General features: G+C 38.0%; 1 protein-coding gene across 1 annotated transcript; it reads left to right on the top strand.

The window, feature by feature from the left end:
* The first annotated feature begins 4 nt into the window (after positions 1–4).
* Positions 5–26,578, top strand: DHX29 (DExH-box helicase 29). The gene is made up of 27 exons (XM_048932387.1): positions 5–212; positions 1,877–1,956; positions 2,620–2,733; positions 3,237–3,366; positions 3,765–3,907; positions 4,310–4,435; positions 4,943–5,069; positions 5,343–5,504; positions 6,084–6,249; positions 7,151–7,274; positions 7,669–8,265; positions 8,977–9,120; positions 10,561–10,737; positions 11,507–11,647; positions 12,763–12,907; positions 13,180–13,300; positions 14,013–14,097; positions 15,075–15,163; positions 16,087–16,215; positions 17,041–17,116; positions 17,834–18,058; positions 18,853–18,989; positions 19,358–19,451; positions 20,125–20,427; positions 20,986–21,117; positions 22,119–22,215; positions 22,944–26,578. The coding sequence occupies exons 1-27, from the start codon at positions 20–22 to the stop codon at positions 22,997–22,999; spliced, it is 4,113 nt and encodes a 1,370-aa protein (XP_048788344.1). The 5' UTR covers positions 5–19; the 3' UTR covers positions 23,000–26,578.
* The last annotated feature ends 484 nt before the right edge of the window (positions 26,579–27,062 follow it).

Raw genomic sequence — 27,062 nt, 5'->3', positions numbered from 1 at the left:
GCTTCCGGTACGGGGCGTCATGGGCGGCCGCGGCAAGAAGCACCGTGGCGGCGGCGGCTCGGCCCACGCTGCTTCCGCCGCCGCCGCGGCCACCGCTGCCGCTAGATCGCGAGCCGCCGCCGAGGCCGGTGCCGCTGCTGCCAAAGAGGCGGCGGGCAGCAGAGCGGCCCCGCGGCCGTCGCCCGCCTGCAAGGAGCCCCGCGTCAAGCAAGGTAGCGGGGCCCGGCTGCGGGAAGGAGGGGCCCGGCCGGCGGCCGTTCGCAGGCGTCGCATTCGGATCTCTTCGTACGGCGGCTCTGTCGGGGGGAGGCGGGGCAGAAAGGGGCTGGTCTGAAGTGAGTGAGCCTGGAGAGAGTGTAGTCCGGAGTCTGTCCTAGCGGAGCTGTCGGGCCTGCGCCGGGCCGTCCCGTCCCGGGGTGTTCTAGGGCGGTCTTGTGGCTGCCTTCCGCTGAGGTGGTCACAGACAGCCTCTCGGGAGGCTGCCTGCTCTGTTTGTTTTGACGTGGTGCTGTTCCTATCTGTGCACAGAGCCGAGCTAGCCTGGGTTGTGTCTTATTTTCTCTTGGTGGGACTTTCGAGATGGTATTAGCTGCAGGGCAGGCAACTTCCCAGTTGGGCTGTGGGAACGGCAGGACAGACTGCTGGAAACGGCCCTGAGCTGGTACCTCACAGCACTGCCTGCTTCTTTTGGCACACTGCATCTGTCAGACACGGTTCTCATGCCTGGTAGTGCCAGCAGCAGCCTGTACTGCTGTCTGTGGTAGTGGTCTGGCTGCTGGAGATCACTGCCTGTTAACATGAAGTCCTGCAGTCTCTTCCGCTATGCTGTGTTTTGGACTTCCTGAGCCTCTCAGTATGTGCTCTGTTTTCTCAAATCTGGTTTCTGATGCCTTTCAAGTCTCACATTTTCAATACCGTAATTCTCTATTGTTCTCAGAAACTGAAGAGTGGTCAGATGCTGCCCAGGGAGATGTGGTTGAGTCACCATCTCTGGAGCTGTTCAGGAAGTGTTTAGGTGTTGTACTAAGGGATATGGTTTAGTGGGGAAACATTGATGGCAGGTAGATGGTTGGACTGGATGATCTTGGCAGTCTGACCTGGATGATTTATGATTCTATCTCATTTATATGCTATGGTCAAAAACAAGTTGGTTTAAGTGATAAGTTAGCATAACCCTAGTATTGAACAATTGGACAGAGTAGTAGTAATTACCTTGTCAGTGCCTAATTGCTGTCTGTAGCTCCAGACCAGAGTTGACTACTCTTTTCTGAAATGCTATTCTCTGCATCCAGTCCTGACCCAGCAGCAAACTGTCCTCGTGCAACTTTGCAGGCTGTCCAGTGCTGGCATGCTATCCTGCCTTCCTAGAGGCTGGGTGGCGGTAGTACTTCCTAGAGGGCTTCACTCTGTCCACTGGTCTACAGGGTGCTGAAGCTCTGAGGTTATCTGGTTTATGTATGGTTGCGCAGTAGCAGAAACAGTATATGCATTCTCAAAAAGAATGACATCCAACATCAAGCTGTGCTATCAGACAGAGGCCAAAAACAGATATCACCTAGGTAGAAACGGGTCAGACATTCAGTGATACTTCCAGAGGTTACTTTTACATTCTCCCACACCAATTGTAGCTGAGTAACCTAGCTAGGTACCATTTCTACCCAATATCCTCCTCAACTTCCTTCATTGCTATTCCTTGGTAGAAAGTCTTTCTGTACCATCGATCTTGTAGCCATTATACGCATGCATGTTACAGGCATAATAGCATGATCTTTCCCTGCTTTAACCTCCCACATATTAGATCTGCTTTAAAAACACTCTTTATAAAGAGTGTTTTCTGTGCTCTGCTCATGTAATTGATGATTACTGCATTTTGCAGGTCCAAAAACTTACAGTTTTAGTTCACCAATAGATTCCAGTGCTGCTGCAGCTGCTAATCTAGATAAATCTATTCTTAAGGTGAGTATCTTCATGTAAAACAGTTTTGTTTTTTATGGTGCTGTTTTACCTGAGAAATGTTTACTCATTGCTATGCAAGTAAGCAACATTTGTGTATTAGTCCTTGATGCTTGAGCTGCTTGAGGTTTTGAGTTTGCCTTGAGAAATAGGATAGACTATTACGGCAGAAGAACACCTGTATTTGTTTGAGTAACAAAAGATACATTACATGCTTCATGTTTTAGGAATGCTAAGGATATTAGAATTGCTATATCTAGATTTTTGTAAGCCAAATAAGGAAGATAGAATAAAAAGATTGTCTTAATGATCAAATTATGTTTTATCAGTTCTTTTATAAATGGAAAAGGAAGGTCTTGCTCATTACAGTAGGTTATTTTCTTTCTTACAATGTAACAACGGAAATAATTTCTCCCTTGGAGATGTAAATGAGCATTTCTTGATTGGGAACGAATTGTTCTATTTCAGGTAGGAATATACAGTTAAAAAAAAGAATAATCTGTTCTTTTTCACAAGAAAGTTTTACCACATTTGTGGAAAAACAGAAGTATGTATTTGAATATGCATTTGAGTGTCTGTATTTCCATTACTCTGTCATAAAGAGTGTTGAAATGTCATAAAAACTTGTAATATTTTGCTTCATACTGACTACTTCTCCTTATGCAGGTAATGATAAGCAGTAATTTGGAGAAAAGGATTATTGATGTAATCAATGACCATAAAAAACAAAACAATGACAAAGGAATGATTTCCAGAAGACTGACTGCTAAGAAACTACAGGTGGAGTTTAAAATGACCTTGCTTATTTAGGCTGTCTGTTTTTTCATCATTTATACTCCTGTGTATAGTACAAACTAGTGTACCATGTTTTCCATTAATTTCATTAATAATTAGCCAGTGGAATCAGTTAGTATGTTTATCAGAAAAGATGTCTCTGTGCTTTCGGTAATCACAATCACTTTTCAAATAGATAGCATAGTAGACTGTAATCTCTGTTCTTTTGTTTTCTATTCTATTGGTTCTGTACCATAGCTGAAAAATACGTACACTGTATCAGAGATAGGAAGTGGCTTTATTTCTACGTGTGTGTATATTTACAATTAAAATTATTATTAGATTTTTACTCAGAACAAGATTTTTCTATTCCATCTTTTCATAAGTTAATTTATCCTTTTTATGTCCATTTAATACCAGTTATTTGGGAAGTGGAGAAATAGGAGTGTGAGCCAATATTAAATTGATACTTTAAATGCTAATATTTTAAAACGCATTATTATTTGTAGGATGTTTACATGGCTTTACAAAGGTTTTCTTTTAAGACTGAACACATTGAAGATGCAATGAAAAATACACTTTTATATGGTGGTGATCTTCATTCTGCACTTGACTGGCTTTGTTTAAACCTTCCTGATGGTAAGTACGGTGGCAGAGAACTGAACACAGTTTTTAATAGAACAGTATGACTGGCTCTGATGTGGCAGTACTTGCCGGTAGCGGTCAAATAGGTTGTTCCACTAAGACCAGTAGTCACAGCAGTGTTCTTTTCCTAGTTATGCTGCTGATTGTTTTTGTGACTTTTTATAGTCACAGGTCCTTTTCTTCCTACTTGTAGAGTTCTTTGAAAGTCCAGAAAGTAAATATTGACCTACCTAAATGTTGGTAGGTCAACTTCTATTTCAGGCATACTGTTTTTATTTTACCTTCTTCTGGTTGGAACCCGACATAGAATCATGCTTTACGTTACAATTTCAGTAGTTGTTTTTGACATAATTTGTGACCTGTTTTGTATTTTTTTTTAATTTATTTTGAAGATGCCTTGCCTGAAGGCTTTAGCCAGCAGTTTGAAGAGCAGCAACATAGACCTAGAGCAAAATTTTGTTCTCCAGTGTCACAACGTGAACATCCACCTCGCTTAACAGATAAGAAAAAGAAAGAGAACAGCCCTGAAACTAAGGTAATTAGTGAAATTTATTTGTATGTGGTGGTAAGGGAGCACAAAACTTTCCCAAGCGTGGAATTTGCAACAACTTCAGCACTGACATGGCAAAATTCTGAAAATAGGTTATGCTTAATAATTCTCTCATTATTTTAACTATAATGGAGCAGTCATGTGAGAGTTAACTTTTTTCCATGTAGAGTCGTTTAAATTCTACAGTTCATTGTTTGAGTTAACTAACTGCACATCATAGCTTATTTTTTCTCCTGGATTCATTCTCTTTATGACAAGAAAGACTGTCATTTGTACATGAATATAAGTCAAGTTACATGATAATCTTAAACAGTAGTTTCCTTAATACCGAGATAAATGTCAGTGCTTTTGCTTACTGTTACTAATAATTTTGGTTACCCTCCCTAGGAGAAAAGTACAAAAGAACAGAAAGAAATGAGTGTGAAGGAGTGGATTTTGCGGTACGCTGAGCAACAGAGTGACGAAGAGAAAAATGAATCTGTGAAAGAGACAGATGAAGAGAAGTTTGACCCAGTAAGATAGAATGTTTGACCCAGTACGATAGAATGTTTCATGAGAAGTCCTGCAAAAACTGTTAAGTCTAATACATCTGCAGTTTTTGGATCTGATTATTAAAAACTGCAGGTTGAATAGCTAGTCTATTTTTAAGTTATCTTAAAATTTTACATCATTGCAGGCAACTGAGTGGAAATATGTTGGCAGTTTTCCTAAGTTGTTTTTCTTCTTTCTTTTTTGGACTGGGCTCAGAATACTGAATGCATTTTGCTGGGAAGGAAGAATTCCTGAAATAAATCTCAGTGAGATAAAGAAAGTCTCTGTAAATCTAAGAGGCTTCAACTGTTAAATAACTGTTAAACCATAAATGAGGAATGACTAGTTTTTAAGCTTGATATAAAGAATGATGTGTAACTTCTACTGAACTTAAAAAAAAAAAAAAAAAAAAAAAAAAAAAGAAAAAAAACAAAAAAACAAAAAAAACCATGTAATATTAAGCTTGTAATTGATAATTGTTTGAAATAGAATGAAAGGTATGTACATCTGGCTGCAAAGCTTTCAGAAGCAAAAGAACAAGCAAGCGTCTCCAAGCAAGACAAAGACAAGCAAGGTCAGAAGGTGGCACAAGAGAAAATAAGAAGAATTCAACAAGGTAGCAGCAAGCAAATTAATTTTGTTTTGTGGCCTGTGTATCTGTTAGTTAAATAGGTTGATTGAATAAGATTAAATTCATTTAATTGTGTTTCACACCACTGTGTGAACTACAGACTGTCCTGAACTTATTCTTTTCATGGGGATTAAGCTAGAAAAAGTCAATATCATTTCATTAATTTGAATTTTTGGGTTCTCAATATGAATTTATGTAATTAATTAAACACAGATAGACAGCGATTGATGAGAATAAGTTATATTCTCTCTTTGACAGAAATGGCAATGCTTGAAGAGCATCCTGTCTTTGATCCAGCTACAAAAACGTCAAACCAACAACAGAAGGAAAAGAAAAAGGCTCCCCCACCTCAACCTCAAGAAACCACTCTGAATTTGAGTTTGCTTGAAAAACCTGATGGTACTGCAAAGGAAGAAAAAGGTTTGAAAGTTGTACAACAGATTTACAGTATCACTTTGTTAAGGATTATGACAATTCATTGTGCAATTGTGAAGTTCTGGTGGTGGGCAAAGGCAGGTGGGCTGTCTTGCTGACCTAGCTGATCTGGTAGGCTCTGTATTTATTTTTTAATGCTTGATGGCAAACTATTTCTGGCATACTGTTAGGTCTAAAATCTTGCATTTTTTCCATTGCTGTGGGACTTGTGACTATTGCCATTAATTAACACCTTCTCAACTTTCTGTACTATATTCATCTTAAACCTTCAAACTATTATATTAGTTTTGGACAAACACTGGTAAAAGCTCTTAAATTACTGAGTTATCAACAATAGAATATTGCAGTTAATTTTCTGCTAGATACCTCCTTTTGAAGAAGCTGGGATTTCTCTGAGGTATCAGCACCAGTATTTTCTATTTATTTTATAGACCTGTTCAACACTTTAGAAAAGTAACTGGTTCAATAAAAACATGTTTGAACCAAAATTTAACAATTCTTGATTGTAACAGATTTAAAATAAACTTTGGGAAAATTAAAACGTGTATCATTTTACTCTTGTAGCCAAAAAGAAAGAACCACTAGATATAAGAAATTTTGATTATAGTGCTCGAAGCTGGACTGGTAAATCACCAAAACAATTTTTGATTGACTGGTGCAGGAAGAATTTTCCCAAGAGCCCAAATCCTGCTTTTGAAAAGGTTCCAGTTGGAAGATACTGGAAATGTAGGTATGTATTTCCCATGATCTTTTCAATTTTCCTTTTGGTTCATTTAAATGTAGAAATGCTGGTTACTTGTGTTTTGTCAGGTTGGTCTGGATTTTTAAGTAGATAATAGTGTTTGTCTGAAGTGATTTTTGTCTAGCAGGAAGATATTTTTACGCTGGATGGCTTTACAAAAGTAATCCCAAGGCTGGACAATATGGCAAAAATAGAACTGATTGATCCCTTAAGGGGGTTAGCTTATCAAGCTTCAAATTCTTTTTCAAAGCAAATTCTGGGAGATAATTTTGGACAACTGACTTCTAGAATTCTTGGTCAAACCAACATGTTAAATCTTTGGTTTTAGTCATTAATTTTTTTTTTTTGTATTCCCCTTTTGGGATTTCTTTTAAAGTGGGAGTTAGAGAGTTGAGTGGAAGCTACTGTTAATCTGTAACCAAAACATTCCAATTCTCTTTGAATGTGAATCTATAATGCAGTGCTATGAAATAGAATATTATTATATATAGAGCAGGTAAACATGGTATTGACAATTAGCTGTACTTCTTGGAGCAACTAAGTAAAGTGAAAATCCCATCTTCTTGCTCAAAGTAGAAGCTATGAACAGTTTGAATGTATTGTTCCTCTGAGACTGTATTAAATCTGATCGCTGTTGTGTCTGGCATGTATCTGCTAACAATCTGCTGAGATGTTAACATCTGTTTAACTATACTTTCAGTATCTAAGCTGTGTTAAGTAATTATAGAAGTACTGATTACAAAAAGTTGTTGAGTAATAGTGTGCTGAGTTTCTATATTTTCACTCCTTTTTTTTTTTTTTTTTTTTTTTAACAAAAAACATTAAAATGTGTGCTGTTTATATAGCTAGGAAAGATTAAGAGAAATGCCTGTATGAATCTGTCTTTAAGGGTCAGGGTTACCAAGTCATCAGATGATGTAATGACGATGTGTCCTACAATTGTAACAGAAGACAGTATGCAAGCACAACACTTAGCTGCTACTTTGGCACTCTATCATCTAACTAAGGGACAGGTAAGACACTAGTGTTTCTGTTTTCAGCTTGAACTCTGTTTGCATTTTTACATTATAGTATCTTTAGTTAAATTCTAGAAACAGTTTATTGAAATGTTAGCCGTTATTTGCTTGAGTTATACCTTTATTTGATTTTACTGACAGTCACATGTGCCACAGCACATGGACAGGAAGTTAATCTGTATTAAAACTGTTCTTCCAGTGTTGTGAAGAACACAAGATTAAGACTATAAAGCACTTTTGATACCTGTGTTCCTGTTTTCATAGTCTCTGTTTTTAGAAAAGGTCCTTATTTCATGTTTTACATCTTCTGATCTTCAAGTTCATTTATGCATAACATTAGTGATAACTGCGAGTAGTATGCAGAGTAACTTTTTAATTTTTTCTCCCAAAGTCAGTTCATCAGTTGCTGCCTCCTACCTACCGAGATGTCTGGCTAGAGTGGAGTGATATTGAAAAGAAAAAGGAAGAAGAAAACAAAATAGAAACTAACAAGCCTCGTGATACCTTTATTGCTAAATTATTAAACAAATTAAAACAGCAGCAGCAGCTACAATCTGAAAAGCAGCCAGAAGTATCTGAAGGTCCTGAAGATTCTTGGGAGAACCTAGTTTCTGATGAGGACTTCAGCAATACCTCCCTTGAGACCGCAGACATCGATAATTTGGAACCTTCAAGGAATTTGTTCAGAAAGCTGCAAAGTTCCCCCAGATACCAAAAATTCCTGAAAGAAAGACAAGAATTACCTGTATTTAAGCACAGACATTCAATTGTGGAAACTCTCAAAAAACATCGAGTAGTTGTTGTAGCTGGTGAAACAGGCAGTGGGAAGAGTACTCAGGTTCCCCATTTCTTGTTAGAAGATTTGTTGCTGGATGAGGGAACAAGTAAATGTAATATTGTGTGCACACAACCCCGAAGAATTTCAGCAGTGAGTTTGGCCACAAGGGTTTGTGAGGAGCTAGGCTGTGAATCTGGACCTGGAGGAAAAGTAAGAAGTATCTTTATTCCTATTTCAATTTTGATTAAATGTAGGGAGCAGGATACTTGTTACGAAGTAAAACACATAATTATTTGGTTGTGTAAGGAATAGTGAAATGTATTTTTCTTCTTTTTGCTGTGTCTGCTGTTTTTTATAGATTGTCATCTGTAGACCACTGAGTATGTATACATGATTTCTTAAAAAAAAAAAAAAAAAAGTGACTAAGAGGAACTGTTTGATGATGGGGATTGTCACATACCAGCGCAGATTGCTGTGGGAGGTCTCATATCCGTCATGGATAGACAACTGTGCTGGATAAAGCTGAGCAGTCAAATCTGTCTTCAAGTCTGCCTCAGTTTTGAGGTCCCTTCCAAATAAGCTATAATTTTACTTGTAGAAATGCAAGGTTCTGTGTGTTCTATGGTAGTCTTTGTGTGAAATTCCTAGAGGGGCTCCATAAATACATTATAAAAAGAAGCCTTAAAAAGAATACTGAGCATCTCTTTACTGCTCTGGAGAAATTTACTGTCTTCTAATGCGTTTTCCCTTTTGTAACAAAGACAAATGCGTAAGGGAAAAACAATGTAGAAGTAATCGTGCCGATTAGATAGTAACTTGTACAGTATCAAATCTAACGTGCTTAAAGTTAATATTGAGTGTTTGTTGCTTGTTTGCTATTTTAAATTATTGCTATTTTTTAATATATTATTTCTCTTATAGAACTCCCTATGTGGGTATCAAATACGTATGGAGTCAAGAACAGGAGAAGCCACCAGACTGCTGTACTGTACAACAGGTGTTTTGCTTCGGAAACTTCAAGAAGATGGTCTTCTCTCAAGTATATCTCATGTTATTGTAGATGAGGTTATTAACTCTTTTGTTCTACAGAAGCTATAGTTACCCTGGGCCTAGATTTCTGACAGCTTTCTTGTCTAATCTTGTGAAAAGATTAGAAAGATTGCAAAAAGGATCTGGGGATCTACAGGCCTGTCAGCCTGACCTCAGTGCCAAGAAAGGTTATGGAATAGATCATCTGGAGTGAGACCACTGCAGCATCTGTGGTACAGCTGGGGGATCGGGCCAAGTCAGAATGGGTTTGTGAAAGGCAGGTCCTGCCTTACCAACCTGGTCTCCCTCTATGATTAAGTGACCTGCCTGGATGGATAAGGGAAAAGCTGTTGATGTAGTCTGCTTAGGCTTCAGCAATGCCTTTGACACTGTCTCACAGTGCCAGGTTCTCTTGGAGAAGCTGGCAGCCTGTGTCTTGGACAGGTATAATACTCCTTTACGGGTAAAGAACTGGCTGGCCAGGCCTAGAGAGTGGTGGTGAACTGGTCATGAGTGGTGTTTGCCAGGGGTTAGTACTGGGGCCTGTCCTGTTTAATATCTTTAATGATGACCTGGATGAGGGGACTTAGTGCACTGCCAGTAAGTAAGCAGGTGACAAATCCACACTTCCTTCCATCTTGGTATCTAGGGGTAGGAAAGCCCTGCAGAAGGATCTGTACAGGCAGGTTCACTGGGCTGAGGTCAGTGGGAAGGAGTTCAATATGACCAAGTTCCAGCTCCTGCATTTTTGCCCGAAGCCCATAGCGCTGTCTAGGCTTGTGACCACAGTGGCTGGAAGGCTGCAGAAGAAATGGGCCTAGAGGTGCTGCTCAGCACTCAGCTAAACATGAGCCATTAGTGTGCTCAGGTGGCCAAGAAGGCAAATGGTATCCTGTCTTATATCAGAGCAAGTGTTGTCAGCAGGAGCAGGAAAGTGATTGCTTCTCTGTATACTCAGCTCTGATAAAGGCCATGCCTCAAATACTGTGTTTGGTTTTGAGCCCTTCACTACAAGAAAGACATCAAGGCCTTGAAGCCTGTCTGGAGAAGGGTGATGGTTAGGGTTCTGGAGCACAAGTTGTATGAGATGCAGCTGAGTGAACTGAGGTTGTTTAGTTTGGAGACGAGGAGGCTCAGGGGAGGCTTTATCACTGTCTACAACTACCTGAAAGGTTATGGTGAATTGCAGGTTAGCTTTTCCCACGTAACTAGCAACAGGACTACAGGGAATGCTTCAAATTGTGCCAGAGGAGACTTCTGTTGGATGTTAGGAAAATTTTCTTCACTGAAAGAGTGGTCAAACACTGAAATGGGCTGCTCAGGGATGTGGTGGAGTAATTCAAAGAATATTCAGATGTTGTACTAAGGGACATGACTTAATGCAGAAATACTAGTAGATGAATGGTTGGACTGGGTGATCTTGGAGGTGTTTTCGAACCTTGGTGATCCTAAGATATATTTTTTTTCTTCTTCTAGGTACATGAAAGAAGTGTCCAGTCTGATTTCTTACTAGTTATCCTGAAAGAGATCTTGCATAAGCGTTCAGACCTGCATCTGATTTTGATGAGTGCTACTGTAGACAGTGAGAAGTTTTCCAGCTATTTTTCACACTGTCCCATTTTAAGGATCTCAGGGAGAAGTTACCCTGTTGAGGTAGGTGAATGTTTCTTTGATTATAAAAGGCACTCTGTACCTATACAATGTTTGACTAGTTAGCATGTACAGTGAATGTAACTATGTCATTTTTATAAGAAAAATAACTTAAGCGTGTATCTCAATGACTAGTAGACTCTTTCCTTTTTGAAAACTTAAAATTGTTTCAGTGCTTTGAATTGTAATATTATATGGTTTTAGTGTTTTTTCTGATCGGTAATCCATTGATTAATGGAATAACAGGAGTTAGAAGAGACAGAGATAATCTGAAGATAATCTAGTCCAACCCCCTTATTAAAGCAAGTTCCTTACTGTGGGTTGCACAAGAAAGCATCCAGGAAGGTTTTTAATATCTCCAGAGAAAGAGATGTAAAATCAGTTCTTGCTTGAGCCGCAACATTTTTATTTTTCTCTGTTCATTCTAGATAGCACAAAAAGGAGAGAGGTTGATTTCTCTGTACTTTCTACATGTGCAAGCAGATACTTCCTACATACACCTATGCAATGACAAAGTTGTATATTTCTCATACTTCTTATAGGCTATGATAAATGCAGTGTTGATTGTTATATGGGGTACATTAAAGTCATTGCTTCTAAATTAAGTTTTCAAAAATCATGAAAAATTAAGCCAAATTTGCCAAATCTATTACAGTATTAATACAGGAAAGGACAACCCATTCAACTCTGTATGGTAAGCCTTAAAGAACAAAGAAGCTGCTGAATAGTTTTTGATATACCTTTTAATTTCTTTTGGGATTTTTCATTGAAGGTTTTCCATATTGAAGATGTAATTGAAGCAACTGGCTATGTTCTGGAGAAAGACTCAGAATATTGTCAGAAATTTTTAGAGGAAGAGGAAGAAATAATGATAAATATTACTACAAAAGGAGGAGGCACCACAAAGTATCAGGTAAAATAGGCATTTCTAGTTTCAGTTTTAGATTTTTATTTTATTACGTTCAACTACATTTGTTAAATGTAGTTGGAGTGTGTAAAACAATGTTATTTCAGCAGTTGATTCGAGACAGACACAATGGCTCTTCTGTAGTGGAAATAAAGTGTTTAGTAAATATATGTCCTTTTGTTTTTTCATCTTCCAATTCCTCTATAGCTGTCATGATTTTAATGTATTTGACGCTGAGTTCTGTTGTTTCTCTTGTGCAGACTCCCAGCTCTAGACCTGTAAGCAGCATCAGGGAAAAGCATTTGAGTTAGTTCTCCCAAAGAATTATTCTCACTAGTGAACTGAAAAAGAAATGACAAGGCCACATCCTCTCAAGATCCTCCAGCTTGGCATGCCAAATAAGATGATTTCTGTAAGACAGTAGAACTTTTTGGATCAACAGGCTGTGATTAATACTATAACCATTCTACAACGACAGTTGTACTTGCTTCTGAATTACAACTCTTTAAGGAAGGAGGTTACAAATGTCTTTTGACTTCTGGCAACTTTAGTCTGTTCATGCCTGTCGGACAACTTGCTGTCTTGAGGCTTCTCCGGGTATACTTAGTTTGGTGTGATGACACAGGTGTACCTATTCTGAATATGCTGTTCTCTGCTAATTTTGTCCAGTGATGGCTAGACAGATCATCAAAGCAACATGTTTTAGTTGAAGTCAAAGTACTCTGAAGTGGTCCTCCATTTTTTATTATTTGTGTTGAGACTCCAGTCCATGAGAATGTGGTGGCGAGCTTCTTTCTAAAGTGCTTTAATTAACAGTAAAATAACTTGTAACAGTGAAATAACTTAGAACAGTACTACCTAATATAGAGGCCTGTTAAGTATGTATCTCTGAGATATTTATAGGCAATGTGTAGTTCGCAGAATGAACATCCTGTATACATACACTGGATATGTAGATGTCTTTGATTAAATCTAACTCTCACTGATGTCCATGTGAAGTTAGTCAATTAATTGTCACTTATCACAATATCTACTTCAAGGGGCCCTAAAGTAAGTGACAAATTAACATTCTCCTCTTGTTTTAAAACACCAAACATGATTTTTTTTTTCTTCCTTTCTAGGAGTATGTCCCAGTCCAGTCTGGATCTGGTATTGATTTGGCTCCTTACTATCAAAAGTATAGCAGTCGGACCCAGCAAGCAGTCTTCTATATGAATCCTTACAAGATCAACCTTGAACTTATTTTGGAGCTGCTTGCATACTTAGGTACTTCTTAAGATGTACTTGTGACTGCCCTTTCTACTTACTTCCCAGGTTTACTTGCAGTGTATGTATATAAAAATACAAGTGTGTGTGTGTGTGTGTGTGTGTATACACACATACACTTGCAATAAGAATACTTGTATTCATTTTTATGTAAAATATCCTAAATAACAATAAAACACTCAGGCCTCAGAATTATTTCCTGTCACCAGATGAAGCTGTTTGCAAATTTTTTTTTTTTGTCTTACCTGTTTGTCTTTATTGTAACTTTCCAGATAGAAGTCCCCAGTTCAAGAACACTGAAGGTGCTGTGCTGATCTTTTTACCAGGCCTTGCTCATATCCAGCAATTGTATGATCTCATTTCAACTGACAGAAGATTTAGCTTGTGTGATAGGTGATGTAGATATTCCCTATAAAATCAGCTGATTAACTTGACTAATATATTCTTCTTGATTTTTATGGCCTGCCATTCTTGAAAACAGATGTTGATAATTGCACCTTTGAGCCTACTTTACACTACAAATATCTTTTACTTTGCAGAAAAGAAGTGCTTAGAAATGGTACAGATGAAACTTATTTTATGGATAAATAAGGGATAGTGAAGCTATAACATATGAAGAACGTTTGCTGTCAAATTCTAAATATTCATAGATGTACTTAAGGTCTAGAAAAGAAGGAAATATAAATCTGTGTCTGACTCTTCTTGAAGACTTCTCTTATTTGTGCTGAAAGCTACATGTTTGTAGTTATGTACAAAGCTTCAGTGGCAGTCCTTATCTCAAAAGCATGATGTGAAGGTCTCAGACTTGTAGACACCTAATTCTGTTTTTTACTATGCTATTTGTGTAAATTTACGTGGAGTTTTACAGTAGTACTAGTACTTCTCCAGCGTTATTGCTAAAGAAAAAATCTCTGTGAACTAACAGTGTTTGCAGTATTATTCTTAAAATTGTAGTGAAATACAGAAGAAGGTTTTCATGCCTAACCATACAAAGTTCTTACTCTTTCTAGTGTCCATTCTAGTTGCTTTCTTCAACTTTTCTCTCATTATTCTGGTCTTATTGTATGGTAGTATACATATTGATTAGTGTAATTTCTTATTTTAGGCACAGATTGATAGCTTTGCATTCTGTTCTTTCAACGCAAGATCAAGCAGCTGCATTTACAATACCTCCTCTTGGCGTTAGAAAGGTATGACATAATTAAAAAGGCAAAGTAAGAAATTATTTCTTTCAGTGAACTGAAGTTATATCATACAGAACCACATGACAACCAGTTGCTCCTAGAACTTTCTCACTAGGAAGGAAGTTCTTCTGGTTTTTTTTCAGCAGAGGTCCAGCAGAGGGCCACAAAGGTGCTAAAGATTGTGGAGTGTCTCCTGTATGAGGAAAGGCTGAGTACCCTGAAGAAGACTAAGAGGGGATGTGATAAATGTCAATAAATATCCAAATGGAGGTGGGAGGCAGATGGCAGTGTGTAGCAGCAGAGCAAAGAGTAATGGCCTAGAGCTTGAACATAGGAAGTACTAACTTATGGAAGAACTTCTGTACAGTAAGGGTGATGGAACACTGGAACAGGTTGTGGAGATTGTGGAGTCGTCTTCTATGGAGATATTCAAGTCTGGCTGGATGCCTACCTGTGTGACCTATTGTAGGGAACCTGCTGCAGCAGGGTTGTTGGAGTTCTCTTAAGGTCCCTTGCAACCCCTGCGATTCTGTGATTCTGAGCTGGTGCTGTGTAATAGATTGAAGTTAATGTGCTGTGAAAACCTTGACAGAGATCAGGCAAACTCTTAAACCTAATGTTTTTTCAAAGAGTTTTTTTTTTTTTTTTTTTTTTTTTTTTAACAATTTAACTACAGTAATAACTTTTCATTTCAGAAATAGTTTTGGTTACTGCCAGGCTAGTCATATTGGCTATTTTTAGCAAGTAATAGCTGCTATATACTTGATGGATTAAAAAAAAAAAAGTGTGAAATTCTCACAACTTTTGTTTCCTCATTAATTGTAGAAAGCTGAATAATTTTTCAACTAGCATAGTTTTAATGCTGTGTCAGATTATCTAGGAAAATAATTCTGGGTAAGAAACTAACAGTGTTTTCAAAATATTGATTTCAAAGACGAAAACTGACTTTTCATAATTCTTTTATTTTTGCTATTCTATTTCAGATTGTCTTGGCAACTAATATAGCAGAGACAGGTATTACAATACCAGATGTTGTCTTTGTAATTGATTCTGGGAGAACAAAAGAAAACAGGTGAGGGATTTCTTTTTTTTCCATCAGTAACACAACTGATATTTCTGTTAATGTTTACGTGCTAGCATTGAGGGAGTTTTGTGGTATCCTTATTAACTTACAGATGAAAAACATAAGCTCATATAATGGTTTGCAATTTAGGTGCAAGATTGGGATGGAGATTTGGACTTTAAAATGATATGAAGAATAGTAAGGGGAGCTTTTTATGGATAAGAATCATTATGGTTAAGTACTGGTTTAGATGTAAAGTAAATCATTTTCATACTATCCCAGGTTTTAAGGGTTAATGTTTTTCTATCTTAAATGTGTAAATCTTTATAAAGTATATGTGGGAATACAAGAAAGGTTATTCAGAGCAGCAGCTGTGAAGCAAGATAAAAAGCATGAGAAGGTAAGGCTGAGAATCAAGGATATCGCTAGAAGAAGAGAAAAGCAGAAGGAACAGCTCATGGTTCTGGCTGGATAAGCAACTGTAATCACAGTTACAGAGCATTTGTGGAATACTTTGTTGACATAAAGGCAGATGGGAAAGTTGTACAGGAGGATGGGAAAGCTAAAAAAATTGTGAATGTGTATAAGTTATGTGAGAACCCATAATAAACAATCTGGATTGTTCACATCTCAGTCCATGCTTTGTTGCCACAAGTATGAACCGATTCTAAACTGCTAGGGAGATGAAGTTGATAAACTAATGCTACATCTCTTTGCCAAATTATATACGTTTGTTCATCAGTTGTATCCAAGGTTCTATGACATGCAGTTTCCCCCAACTATGCTTAGTTTTCAAACTGAACATCATATTCTCAAGTAAGTACTAATAAATACAGTCTCAATAGACAGTTATTTTTAGTTGATTATAGAATATACATAAAAATTTTTAATTCTGAAATCTGAAGACTGGCACTTGCTTTATAATTTTTAAGGTATCATGAAAGCAGTCAGATGAGTTCCTTGGAGGAGACTTTTGTTAGCAAAGCTAGTGCTTTGCAACGCCAAGGAAGAGCTGGGCGTGTTAGGGATGGATTCTGCTTCCGAATGTACACAAGAGACAGGTACTGTACACTTGTTTTGGTAAATCACACAGATACCGTTGTCTTTGTTCTGAGAAAAACAGAAGCTTCATTGAAGTTTATTTTTATTATGCAAACTCGAAAGTCATCTGTAAAACTGCAAGTAAGTTGAACAACTTCAATGAAGTGATAACTAGTGTCTTAATTTTAGTTTCCTTTTTTATAGTAAATCGTACTCTTTACACCTGTAATGTGTTTTCTAACTTTCTTTTTTAAAGTGAAAGTAGAAACATGGTGTTATGGAACTTGAGGAATTGCTTGCTGCCATGCACCAAGTATATACAAATGTTGCCTCCTGAACATTGAGTTTTTTAATCTTGTCAGGCAGATCTGTAAGCTTCTGAAGTGGTGTCTACGTGGATAAGAGAAAAAGACAAATTATGTGGCAGGTGATGTTAGTTTTACTGCAGTGGAATAACATATTTCCTGCCTCTCTGGAGCAGAAGGGCCCTTACTTTACTGTAACTTTACCTTAACCTAAATTTCATTTGAATGCATTCTGAAATCCTAAGTGAAATGTGCATTTTAACCACATACGACTTCCATTTTGATTTGAGAGCAATGCATTGTAAGAATTTGTTTTGAAAATTAGATCTTTACTGCCTTTTCTGCATTTTCACTAAAGCTCTGCCTTCCAGGATACCGTATGCCTTAATTTAATGAGCAGTCTATTCATGCGTTAAGATACATGACCTCAACACCTCCAAAAAGAATATTCTTGAAGAATGAGCATCTGAAACCTGAGGTTACAACTTGAATTCTAAAGCTAAACTGCATATCCTTGATTCTTTGTTTTTGACATTGCAGGTTTGAAAGTTTCATGGAGTATTCAGTTCCAGAAATATTACGTGTGCCTTTGGAAGAATTATGCCTTCACATTATGGTATGGTTTTAGTTCTGAAATTACTGACTTTGTTAGCTAAAAAGGGACTTGCTAAGACTGCCTTAATCTGGTTTAGTTAGCAGAGTTTTTCCCACCCTTGTGTCATGGGAAATCCAGAGCATGCTGAATGAAAGAGAATTGCATCTGATAGTACACCATTTAACCTCTAACTGAACACAAACTCAGTTAAATATCCTTTGAACTGGTATCTGCTGAAATTCCATGCCCATTTCCCTCATCCTGAGTAAGTGCATGGGAAAACTAGTGCAGAAGAATGATTATTTTTCTCCCCACTCCCCCACTGTTTTATATCTGAGGATTGTATTGCCAAGCATTTGTAAGGTGCTTGTATTTAAAATGCTGGGTTGTAGCAAACAGTTTCACTTTAGTTGCAAATTAGTGCCAAGATGTTGAATTCCGTCTATGCAGATTTGTCAGTCTGATGCTTACTTCTGACCACTGATAACACTTCTCTGATCACTCTTCATACCATAACTAATCTTTCTGGACAATGAGGTTATGTAAACGTAGTGTAGGGAGGCATCTTCATTCTTATAACCAAGAAATTGGTTAAGAGAAGAAGGAACATGGATTTTTGGCTGCAAGAATTTTTTCAGTTTCCTTTGTAGCTGCTGTAGAAGTTTGTTAAATTACTGTATTTGTTTTCACCTGGTAAAGTAGACTTTATTCTGAAATTTATGCCTATTTGCTCTGTAGAAATGCAACCTTGGCTCTCCTGAAGACTTCCTTTCCAGAGCATTAGATCCACCACAACCACAAGTAATTGGTAATGCAATGAACTTGTTAAGGAAAATAGGTGCTTGTCAGTTAAATGAGCCCAAACTGACTCCACTGGGCCAGCACCTCGCAGCCCTTCCTGTCAATGTGAAAATTGGCAAAATGCTTATATTTGGCGCTATATTTGGCTGCTTGGATCCTGTGGTAAGTAAACAAATATAGCCATGCTTACCTAAATTACTTGCATATTAATTTTTTTTTTAGAAAATGTTAGCTGTTTAATCCAGTTTATTACAAAATGCTGAAAGGACTAAATATGAAGTTAAAATGTGTTATTTAAGGTGAAGAGATCTGAATATCCTGGAGGGAGAATATAATGTTAATGTTCGTAAACTCCAGTTGCCATTCATAGGAGAGTAGTCAAACTTGGATCTGTAGTTGTTAGTCGTGATGTTGGGGGGGGTATGATGCTTGTAGAAGAAGCTCTTGAATATGAGCAATACCAGTCTGGATTTGCTTGCAGCTGATGCAGGCTAACAGTGTTCTGATAGAAAGTTACTGCAAATTAACTTGACATGGTAATTTACGATGTGGGCACTGTGGTGTAGCTTACACTTTCAGCTAATCCTGGGTGCATGCAAATTGGAGACTGCATGAGTATGTTAGCTGCTGAAATCTGAAAATTGAAATTGATGTATAAATCAAAAGTTCTCCTGGTAACATTGTCTAATCTAAATCAGATGTTGTTCAATCTGTTGACCGTCACTATATCATACTGGATATTCCTGTCGTGTGACAAGCTGTTTCATCTGAGTTTTGAGATTCAGTACTTTAGTTTTCATCAGTATATATTAGCATGTAAGTTGTCTTTTAATATAATTAAGGTAATCAGAAACTATTAAATACTAATGTAAAAGAAAATTTACAGTTATTTGCAAGGCACATCTGTAACATCACAGAACAATACTCTGAAATGTTTTATGCTTTATTGACTGCAGGCAACTTTGGCTGCTGTTATGACAGAAAAATCACCATTTACTACACCAATTGGTCGGAAAGATGAAGCAGATCTTGCAAAATCATCTATAGCACTGGCAGTCTCAGATCATATAACAATCTACAATGCTTACCTGGGGTAAGTGATGTTTTCTTGTTCTTATGACAAAACTAGTAACACAAGAAATGTGGTTCTGAAAACAGTCTTTATGAAGCACTTTCTTTTGAATGGTAGCACCTGAAGCTTTTCTCATGAGAATAACAATAGATTGTTAAACATGGAAACACAAAAGGATAATTTGCTTGTTACCATATTCTTTAAAATATGCTTGCTGGTGTACCATTGGCATACTGGTTTTTTTTATCCTAGGTTTAAAGTTGTTTTTTTTTTTTTTTTCCTGTCTTTTGTGCTGTGTTGATCTGAATATTGAGTATTATAGTGTAGATATGGAGGGAGTATTATTGTACTGTCCTTTTTGGTGTAATAAGATGGATTTTTTTCCTTAGGTGGAAAAAGGCTCGGCAAGAAGGAGGACATCGTGCTGAAATGACTTACTGTCGAAGAAATTTCCTAAATAGAACTTCACTTTTAACTCTGGAGGTACATGAAATAATTAAATTCTGCACCTGATTCCTATGGAAACATCCTACCCTTTTTAAATGATAATGTATCCCAACTTACATGGGTCACTGTGAAAGTAATGCTTCCTATTCATTTTCATGGAAATGACAACAGATACAAAGAGCCCAATAACACTATTTGATATAGCAAATTCTCAGCTACAAAACACTGTTTTTCAACATACTCCATTGCTAGCTGTGTGTTTCCACCTGTTATGTACATACGACAGCCTGTCTTCTGTGCTTGTAAAGATCTCTTACAGTGGAGATAACCCACTGTCACCATTACTGAAATTCACCACGCAGTGCCTCGCTGTGCTCACATTCGCTGTCTGGACTCCATAAGTGTTCAGCAAGCACTGATGAATGTCAGTGAGTGTAACTTTCCCACGTGGAGGAGTTCAGTGACGCACCTTTTCTTCATCTGCACTTCCATGTCAGTTTTGCAGTTACTCATGTTGGGAAAATTCATCCTTATTTCCATCAGAAAGTAAAAATTTGTGAATTAAAATACTAACACTATCTGATTCTTAGATGAGATCTGTCACTCAGTTTGAAAGATAAAGCACAGTCATGCTTAAATAACCTCTTAAGGACAGATTTCAATATGTACCTGTTTCAAATTTAGAATTTTACTATTTTACTAATTTCAGGATGTGAAGCAAGAACTCATAAAGGTGGTCAGAGCAGCAGGGTTCACAGCACCTACAACTCAGCATCGATGGGATGGAAATGGAGCCACACAATCCCTGTCTCTCCATGAAATTGCTCTTCTTAAAGCTGTACTGACTGCAGGGCTGTATGACAATGTAGGAAAAATAATATATACAAAATCTGTGGACATCACAGAGAAGCTGGCATGCCTGGTAGAAACTGCTCAGGGTAAAGCACAAGTGCATCCCTCCTCAGTAAATCGAGACTTACAGATATATGGATGGCTTCTTTACCAGGAGAAGGTAATGTCGTGGCTCTATCAAAGAGTTAGCTAGAAAAACAGTGAATGTAGCTGATAGTGTGAAAGTGGCATTGCACCTCTAAGGTTAAATAACATACACTAATGTAAAATATATGGGAATATCTGGTTCATCTTTAGGAGTCCTTGATGATATCTAACATTCCCAATGTCCGTTTTTCTGGGAGCAGTGAAACAAACAAAACTGACTCTTCTGTGTGAAAGTGCCCCCTTCTTGTTTCAGTTCTTTTTTCCTATTTTGGAGAAGCTCCAAAGCCAGAAGTAACGTATAACATTTATCACAGCCTTAACCAGAAGAGAGACATGAAATTTAAGTTTTAAACAGGGAAGTTGTAGCACTGAACCGATTTCCTGGTCACTCAAAGTGGGTTAGATGTTATGTCTTCTGTAGTATGGAGGAGGTAAATTGCCAACAACTATTGTGTACAATAATTTGTTTTGATTGGGTTGTTAAAGAAAAAGTAAGTACTTAAGTTTGATTATGTAGATCTTAGGGATTTCTGTTTGCTTGTTTTTAATTCTCGTGTTTGTTTATAAACAGGTGAGGTATGCAAAAGTGTACTTGAGAGAGACCACTCTGATATCACCCTTTCCCATTTTGCTTTTTGGTGGGGATATAGAAGTCCAGCATCGGGAGCGTCTCCTGACAGTTGATGGCTGGATCCATTTTCAGGTGTGCTGGAGTGGTGACTACTTTTTATGGTTCCATTGGCTTCTGTGTTACACAGTTAATCTTCACTCTTGAAGTCCTGCTTTTGAATACTGCTTATGTAGGTTGAAGGGAGGGAAGGAAAGGAGAGGACTTAAGAGAATTATGGGAAAATTTGTGTGTAGTGAAATCTTTACAGCTAGCAGGGGAAGGAGGTCTAATAATGTGTAGCTTATTACAAATCAGTTCCCCCTCTTCAGGAATAAAGTCAGTGTTGGTAGAGAAGGTATTTGAATTAGAAACTAAACCTTGCTTCCATGGAGCAAATGTGTGCCCTTCTGTGCAGTCTTGCTAGTATGTGGGTACCTATTTATCCTTGTAACACTACTTATTTTATTTTTTGTTGCTGAAAGAAAAAAAAAAATCCAAATGGAAAGCACCTGTTTGCTTGATTTGGGATGGATTTATCTTCCAAATTTAAGATTTATTTGGGAATGGAAAAAACTGAATGCATTTTCTTACTATATTTTTGTAGACAAACTGAAACAAGTCACGTGCCAAAATCCTCTGCATCCTGTTAAGTGGCAAACAGTAGTTACTTGATTACAACATTCAGTGCTCCTGTGGGCACTGTGCTACACTCAAAGAAGTCTATAAACTGCAAATGCTTTCAGTTTAAACTGAGGGGGAGGGGGGGGGGAATTAAAAAAAAAAAAAAAAAAAAAAGGAGGCTATGGGTATCAATACATTCATTGTATGCTGGTTGTTATGTTTGATACGTACGTTCTGCTGTTCTTCAGACTGTGATGCTACAAACAACAGCTGCAAACAGATTAGAGAGCATAGTGTAAGCCTAGTTACTTCATGGATATGCTATCCATACACTTAAAGCTATGCATGTGCTGAATGTGTATAGGAATATTGTTATAAACTTCTGTGTATGTGAGGTAGTCCTTTTTATCTGAGTTTTTGCATAGAATACTTTTGGCAGTAGTGTGAATATTTGTCTTCTCTGTTCTTTATAGGCTCCTGTAAAGATAGCAGTAATTTTCAAACAACTGAGAGTTCTCATAGAGTCTGTCTTACAGAAGAAACTTGAAAATCCTAAAATGTCACTTGAAGGTAACTTTATTATTGCATTGCTGTTACAATATTTACTAAATGGACCTTGTGGCAGATCTGATAAAGGATTAGTACTCTACACCTTCAACAGGATTAGTGTAACCTGAACATAATTTCATTATCTTCAGAGAAATTCAAAAGTTCAATATAGTTCCTACATCTTATTAAGCTCATCCAAAGATGCATAGTGATCTGCACAACTGTTATTTTAAACATCTCATATCAAGATGGTGGTAGTACATGGTGAAAAATATAAAAGAAAAATTAAATGACATGTGTTGGATGAATTTTAAATGTTATGTGAGTTATCTCACAATTCAGGGTAACAGGGTGAAATTGCATTTCTGCTCCCTGAAATTAGGGATGGAGGAGCACAGCTGAAGTTTTGGAACACTAGCAGTTCAGAAGAATGGTGTAGATGGGGAGGAAGTGAGGTGCAGTATGCTAATGCATCTGGAGTAGCACAGTCATTTTCTCAATTTTTTTTTTTTTTTTTTTTTTTTTTTTTTTTTTTACAAACTTGCTAATTGCATCCTGTGGACAGAATTTGCTAGCCTTACATTAGAGTCCACCATAACCAAAAAAAAATCAAAAATTTTCTTCAGTTTTCTGTGATAGCTAGATTCATCTTCTGATTTTCTTGATTTTTTGGGGGGGAGGTGGGGGGGATGGAATCTGTTTTTAAGCTTATTTTTTGCTTACTGTTGTGTTTGTGTTTTCTTTCCTAGATGATAAGGTTTTACACATCATCAAAGAACTGATAAAAACAGAAAATAGTAACTGAAACTGGACTTAAGTGAGAATCCAGAGCTTTGGTAATGCCAGGAGAAATGCACACTCCAACACTAAATGAAAGTATTTAAATGATTAGTTTGGTTAATGCCAGTTATGATGTGGGAAGACTGCATGATTTCTTCATAGAACTTACATTTCTGTATCATCTTTAAAGATGAATGTGTACAGATTAATAAGTTTATCCTTTTATGCCAGCGCCATTTATCAGAATGTATGAATGATCATGGAATCACAGAGTGGCTTTGGTTGGAAGGGACTTTAGAGATACCTAGTTCCAACTCCCCTACTGTGGGCAGGGTTGCCACAAGTTAGATCTGACTGTCCAGAGCCCTGCTTCATCCAGCTAGGAATGAGGCATTCGCAGCTTCTCTGGGCAGCCCGTTGCAGTGCCTCATCACCCTCTGAGTAAAGAATTTCCTCCTAGATTCCCTCTAATCTAAATCTCATTTTAGTGTAAAAACCATTCTCCACTGTCCTGTCATTATCAAACTGTGTTTAAAAAAGAAAAATTGATTTCCCTCCTGTTTATAACTTCCCTTTAAGTACTGGAAGGCTGCAGTGAGATCTCTGCAGACCCTTCTCTGTTTAACTCCTTCAACATTTATTTGTGGGAGGGTGCTCCATTCCCCTTATCTTCATGGCTCTCCTTTGGGTCTGCTCCAACATTTTCATGTCTTTTTGCTGCTGGGGGCTCCAGACCTGGATGCAGTACTGTAGGTGATGCCTTACAAGGGCGGAGCAGGAACAATAACCTCCCTCACCCTGAGGGCCACCCCTCTTTTAATGCAGCCCAGGATACAGTTGGCCTTGTCTGCAAGTGTACAGTGCTGGCTTGCCTCAAACTTTTCAACCACCAGAACCCCTGAGTCCTTTTCTTTTTTTTTTTTTTTTTCAGGGTTGATCTTGATGAGTTCTTCTCCCAGTCAGTGTACGTGTTCAGGGGAATCCCAGACTAGGTGTAGTACCTTGCATTTGTTGAACTTGCTGATTTCCTGCCTCCTTGGTTTGATTTTGTATGCTTGGGGATGGAGAGCTCTTGCACACTCAAAAAAGCATTCTTAAAAACTGCTCTCTCTCTTCCTTTCCTTTGCCCTAAGGACAGCTTAGGGACAGGGTATTCCCATGGCATCCCATCCAGTAATTCCTTAAACAGATGGAATCTTGACTCTGTTCTTTGTCAGGCTGACATTCCTCAAGATCACAAACTCAACCAGGGCATGGTTGCTACAGCCCAGAACATCCTTCACTCTTATTTGATGATATTCTCGCATTGGTGAGCACCTAGTGGAGTAGTGCTTCTCCTCTCATTGGTTTGTCTAATACTTGGACGAGGAAGTTATCCTCTGAAGCAAGAAGACTTTGTCAACATACTTTTCTTGATGAGGCAGCCTAATGTCCTTTATTCCATTCCTGAATTTTTGCCCGCAACCTCAACCTGAACCTGGCTGTTTCTAACAGGCAATTTCTTGTAGTCTATCCATTTGTTAAGAGGGCATCTCCCCTCCCTTCCTTCCTTGTCTGTATCTTCTAAAACTCTTGTAGCTCCTAAACTGCATTGTTCCAACTGTGCAGTTTATCCCACTGCATTTCCATGGTAGCAATCTGGTCATAGTTTTCTAGTTATGGCACAGCTTCCATCTTCTCCTGCTTGTTTCCCGTGCTGCATGTTTTGGTATAGATACACTTCAGCTGAGCTACCAGTCACATTACTTTCTTAGAGAAGCCCTACTCAATTCCTTTAGGACAAATTTGAGTTTTTTCACTGCTTCTTCCTAGACTGACAGTGTACTTTGGGTCCTCCCTGTTACTCAAAACTGCATTCACTTCCGCTGTTGAATCTAGTTTAAAGCTCTGTTAGCAAATCCAGCCAGCATGCTGCCCACAATATTCTTGCCCCACGTGTTCAGTTGTGTCCCATCCAATATCTACATTCTCTGTCCCTTTAAGGTGTGACTGAGATCAGAGAACCCAAAGCCCTGAGTGTGACACCTTCCACACAGCCGCTCATTCACCTGGTCAGTTCACCTCCTTCCCAGTCTCCAAACAGGAGATGAATGGTGAAAGCAGGTTCTTTTATATAAAAATGTCTGTGGCCAACTTCAGCTTTCTTTGCTTCTGTTGTACTGATCATACCATTAATGATGCAGACTGTACTAGTAATTCAAAACTGGGTCTTGAATCTCAGTAGGGTAGTGCTTAGTAGATATATGCAAGCAGAACACAGCTATTTCATATGTTGGTTCTGCAAGTTTTTTTTTAAGCTATGAATATATGGTATTAAATCAACATGTCTTACAGATATCATCTTTTCTGTATGGCTTACAATTTTAAAAAATGCTGTAACAAGGAGATAGTGTACCACGTTCAGATGCAGGGCTTAGCCAGATGTAGTGACCACCAGCCCATCTCTTTCCTTTGTGTTTCTCACACTTGTTCTTACCATTCACCTGCAAGAATTCCTGCCTTTGGCCTGTCTCTGGGGGCACTGGAATAAGTTTTGCTTTCCCACAAGCCCTCTTATCTTGTAATGATCTTTATATGTAGTCTCACAAGCCCCTTTAATTGTCACAATGCTCATTGCGACTCCCTTCAGTGCTATATTGGAGCAGATCATTAAATGGCTGAAAAAAAAAAAATGGCTGAAGACCAGAGGTCTTCATTAGTCTGCTGACTTGTTCCTTAATTTTTGTGCATCTGCGTGTTTAACTCCATAGAATCGTGGAATATGAAAAATTCAAACCCCGTGTCTGGGAGTGTTGTCCAGACGCAATTTGAACTCTGTCAGCTTGGTGCCATGACCACTGCCCTGAGCAGCCTCCAGGACCTCATTGCCCTGTGGGAGGAGCCTTTTCCTAATCCCCAACCCGACTCTCCCCTAACAGAAATTTTGTTTTTCTTGCTTTCATACTGAATAGTCCTTAACCAGATAACATAGTGAAACAGATCCTCTTACACTGTTTACAACAGTGAAGTGAGAATTTCGGATCAGGATCTCAGCTATTAGAGTAAAGAAACTGTTACCTTTCACCATGCAGCAGTTGCACTCTGAGCAGGAACCCTGCACGTGCAGGCAGTTGCATGGTGCAGAAGATTTATTTCATTTGAGAAGTACAGGTTCCATGCAGCAGGTTAGTGGTGTCTTCCTTTTTAAGGAGCTAATGAGGAAAGTATATGATCTTCAGAGAGACCAAGGAAAATACACAGAAATAACCTGTTAGATGATGATAGAACTGGTAGTGCTGTGCTAAAGGGAAACCATGGGATACTGATAAACTGATCTGTGAACAGTAACTTATACTCCATTCTGGAAAAAGGCAAGTCATAGTGCTTTCCTAGGGCCTCTGAGGTAAAAGTAATCAATCTGCTATCCTTTATGAATTGTGATAAGCTAATAGTGTTGCAGCTTTCCTGGAAAAGACAGGGAGTGCATTATTTTTAATTGTGAAGTCTACAACACTTACATAAGTACTTCTAATTGCTTAAGGTTTGATCTTCATGCCTCAATTTTGCACTCTGTTTCTTACATGCATTCTTTTCTGTAGTAAAAGTGTAGATACAAAAAAAAAAACAACCTATAAATTGCATTCTTGGAAGATAAAGTTAAATTTTCATCCCAGATAGCAAAATGTCAAGCAGTGATTTCCTGGGTTTTGTTCTGGTTTAAATCTTTTATTTCTCTCCTTTGGAAATGTGAATTGGAGATATATTTCAGTAGTTGGACAACTGTTAAACTCCTCTTTCTTTTGGGTTTGAATTTCAAATGTCAATTGGTATCTTAAAATGACTAAATCTCAGTAAGACTGGTATTTGTCCTTGAGATTTTTCTCCTTTATTTAATTATGGTGAATATAGACTTTTAATTCCATTTATGTATGGTAATGTTGAAGCTGACAGGAATTCTTTGCGTTTCCCCAGCATGCCCTGCTTTGTAATCTCTTTCTGTTGTTAATACAGAGACTTATTGTAATAACTAAGGAATTGGTGACTGCATCTGGGGTGATCAGCAGTCTCTGCAAAACAGATGAAACAGGTCAAACTGTGGTATTGCAGAT

The sequence above is a fragment of the Lagopus muta genome, chromosome Z, assembly GCF_023343835.1.
Source record: "Lagopus muta isolate bLagMut1 chromosome Z, bLagMut1 primary, whole genome shotgun sequence".
Classification (NCBI taxonomy): Eukaryota; Metazoa; Chordata; class Aves; order Galliformes; family Phasianidae; genus Lagopus; species Lagopus muta.
This window is presented reverse-complemented; position numbering and strand designations above follow the sequence as displayed.

Coding starts and splice junctions, on each gene's coding strand:
- DHX29 (XM_048932387.1), top strand. CDS start 20: ATGGGCGGCCGCGGCAAGAAGCACCGTGGCGGCGGCGGCTCGGCCCAC. Junction 19,452..20,124: donor CTTCACTTTTAACTCTGGAG/GTACATGAAATA, acceptor TACTAATTTCAG/GATGTGAAGCAAGAACTCAT. Junction 20,428..20,985: donor GGCTTCTTTACCAGGAGAAG/GTAATGTCGTGG, acceptor GTTTATAAACAG/GTGAGGTATGCAAAAGTGTA.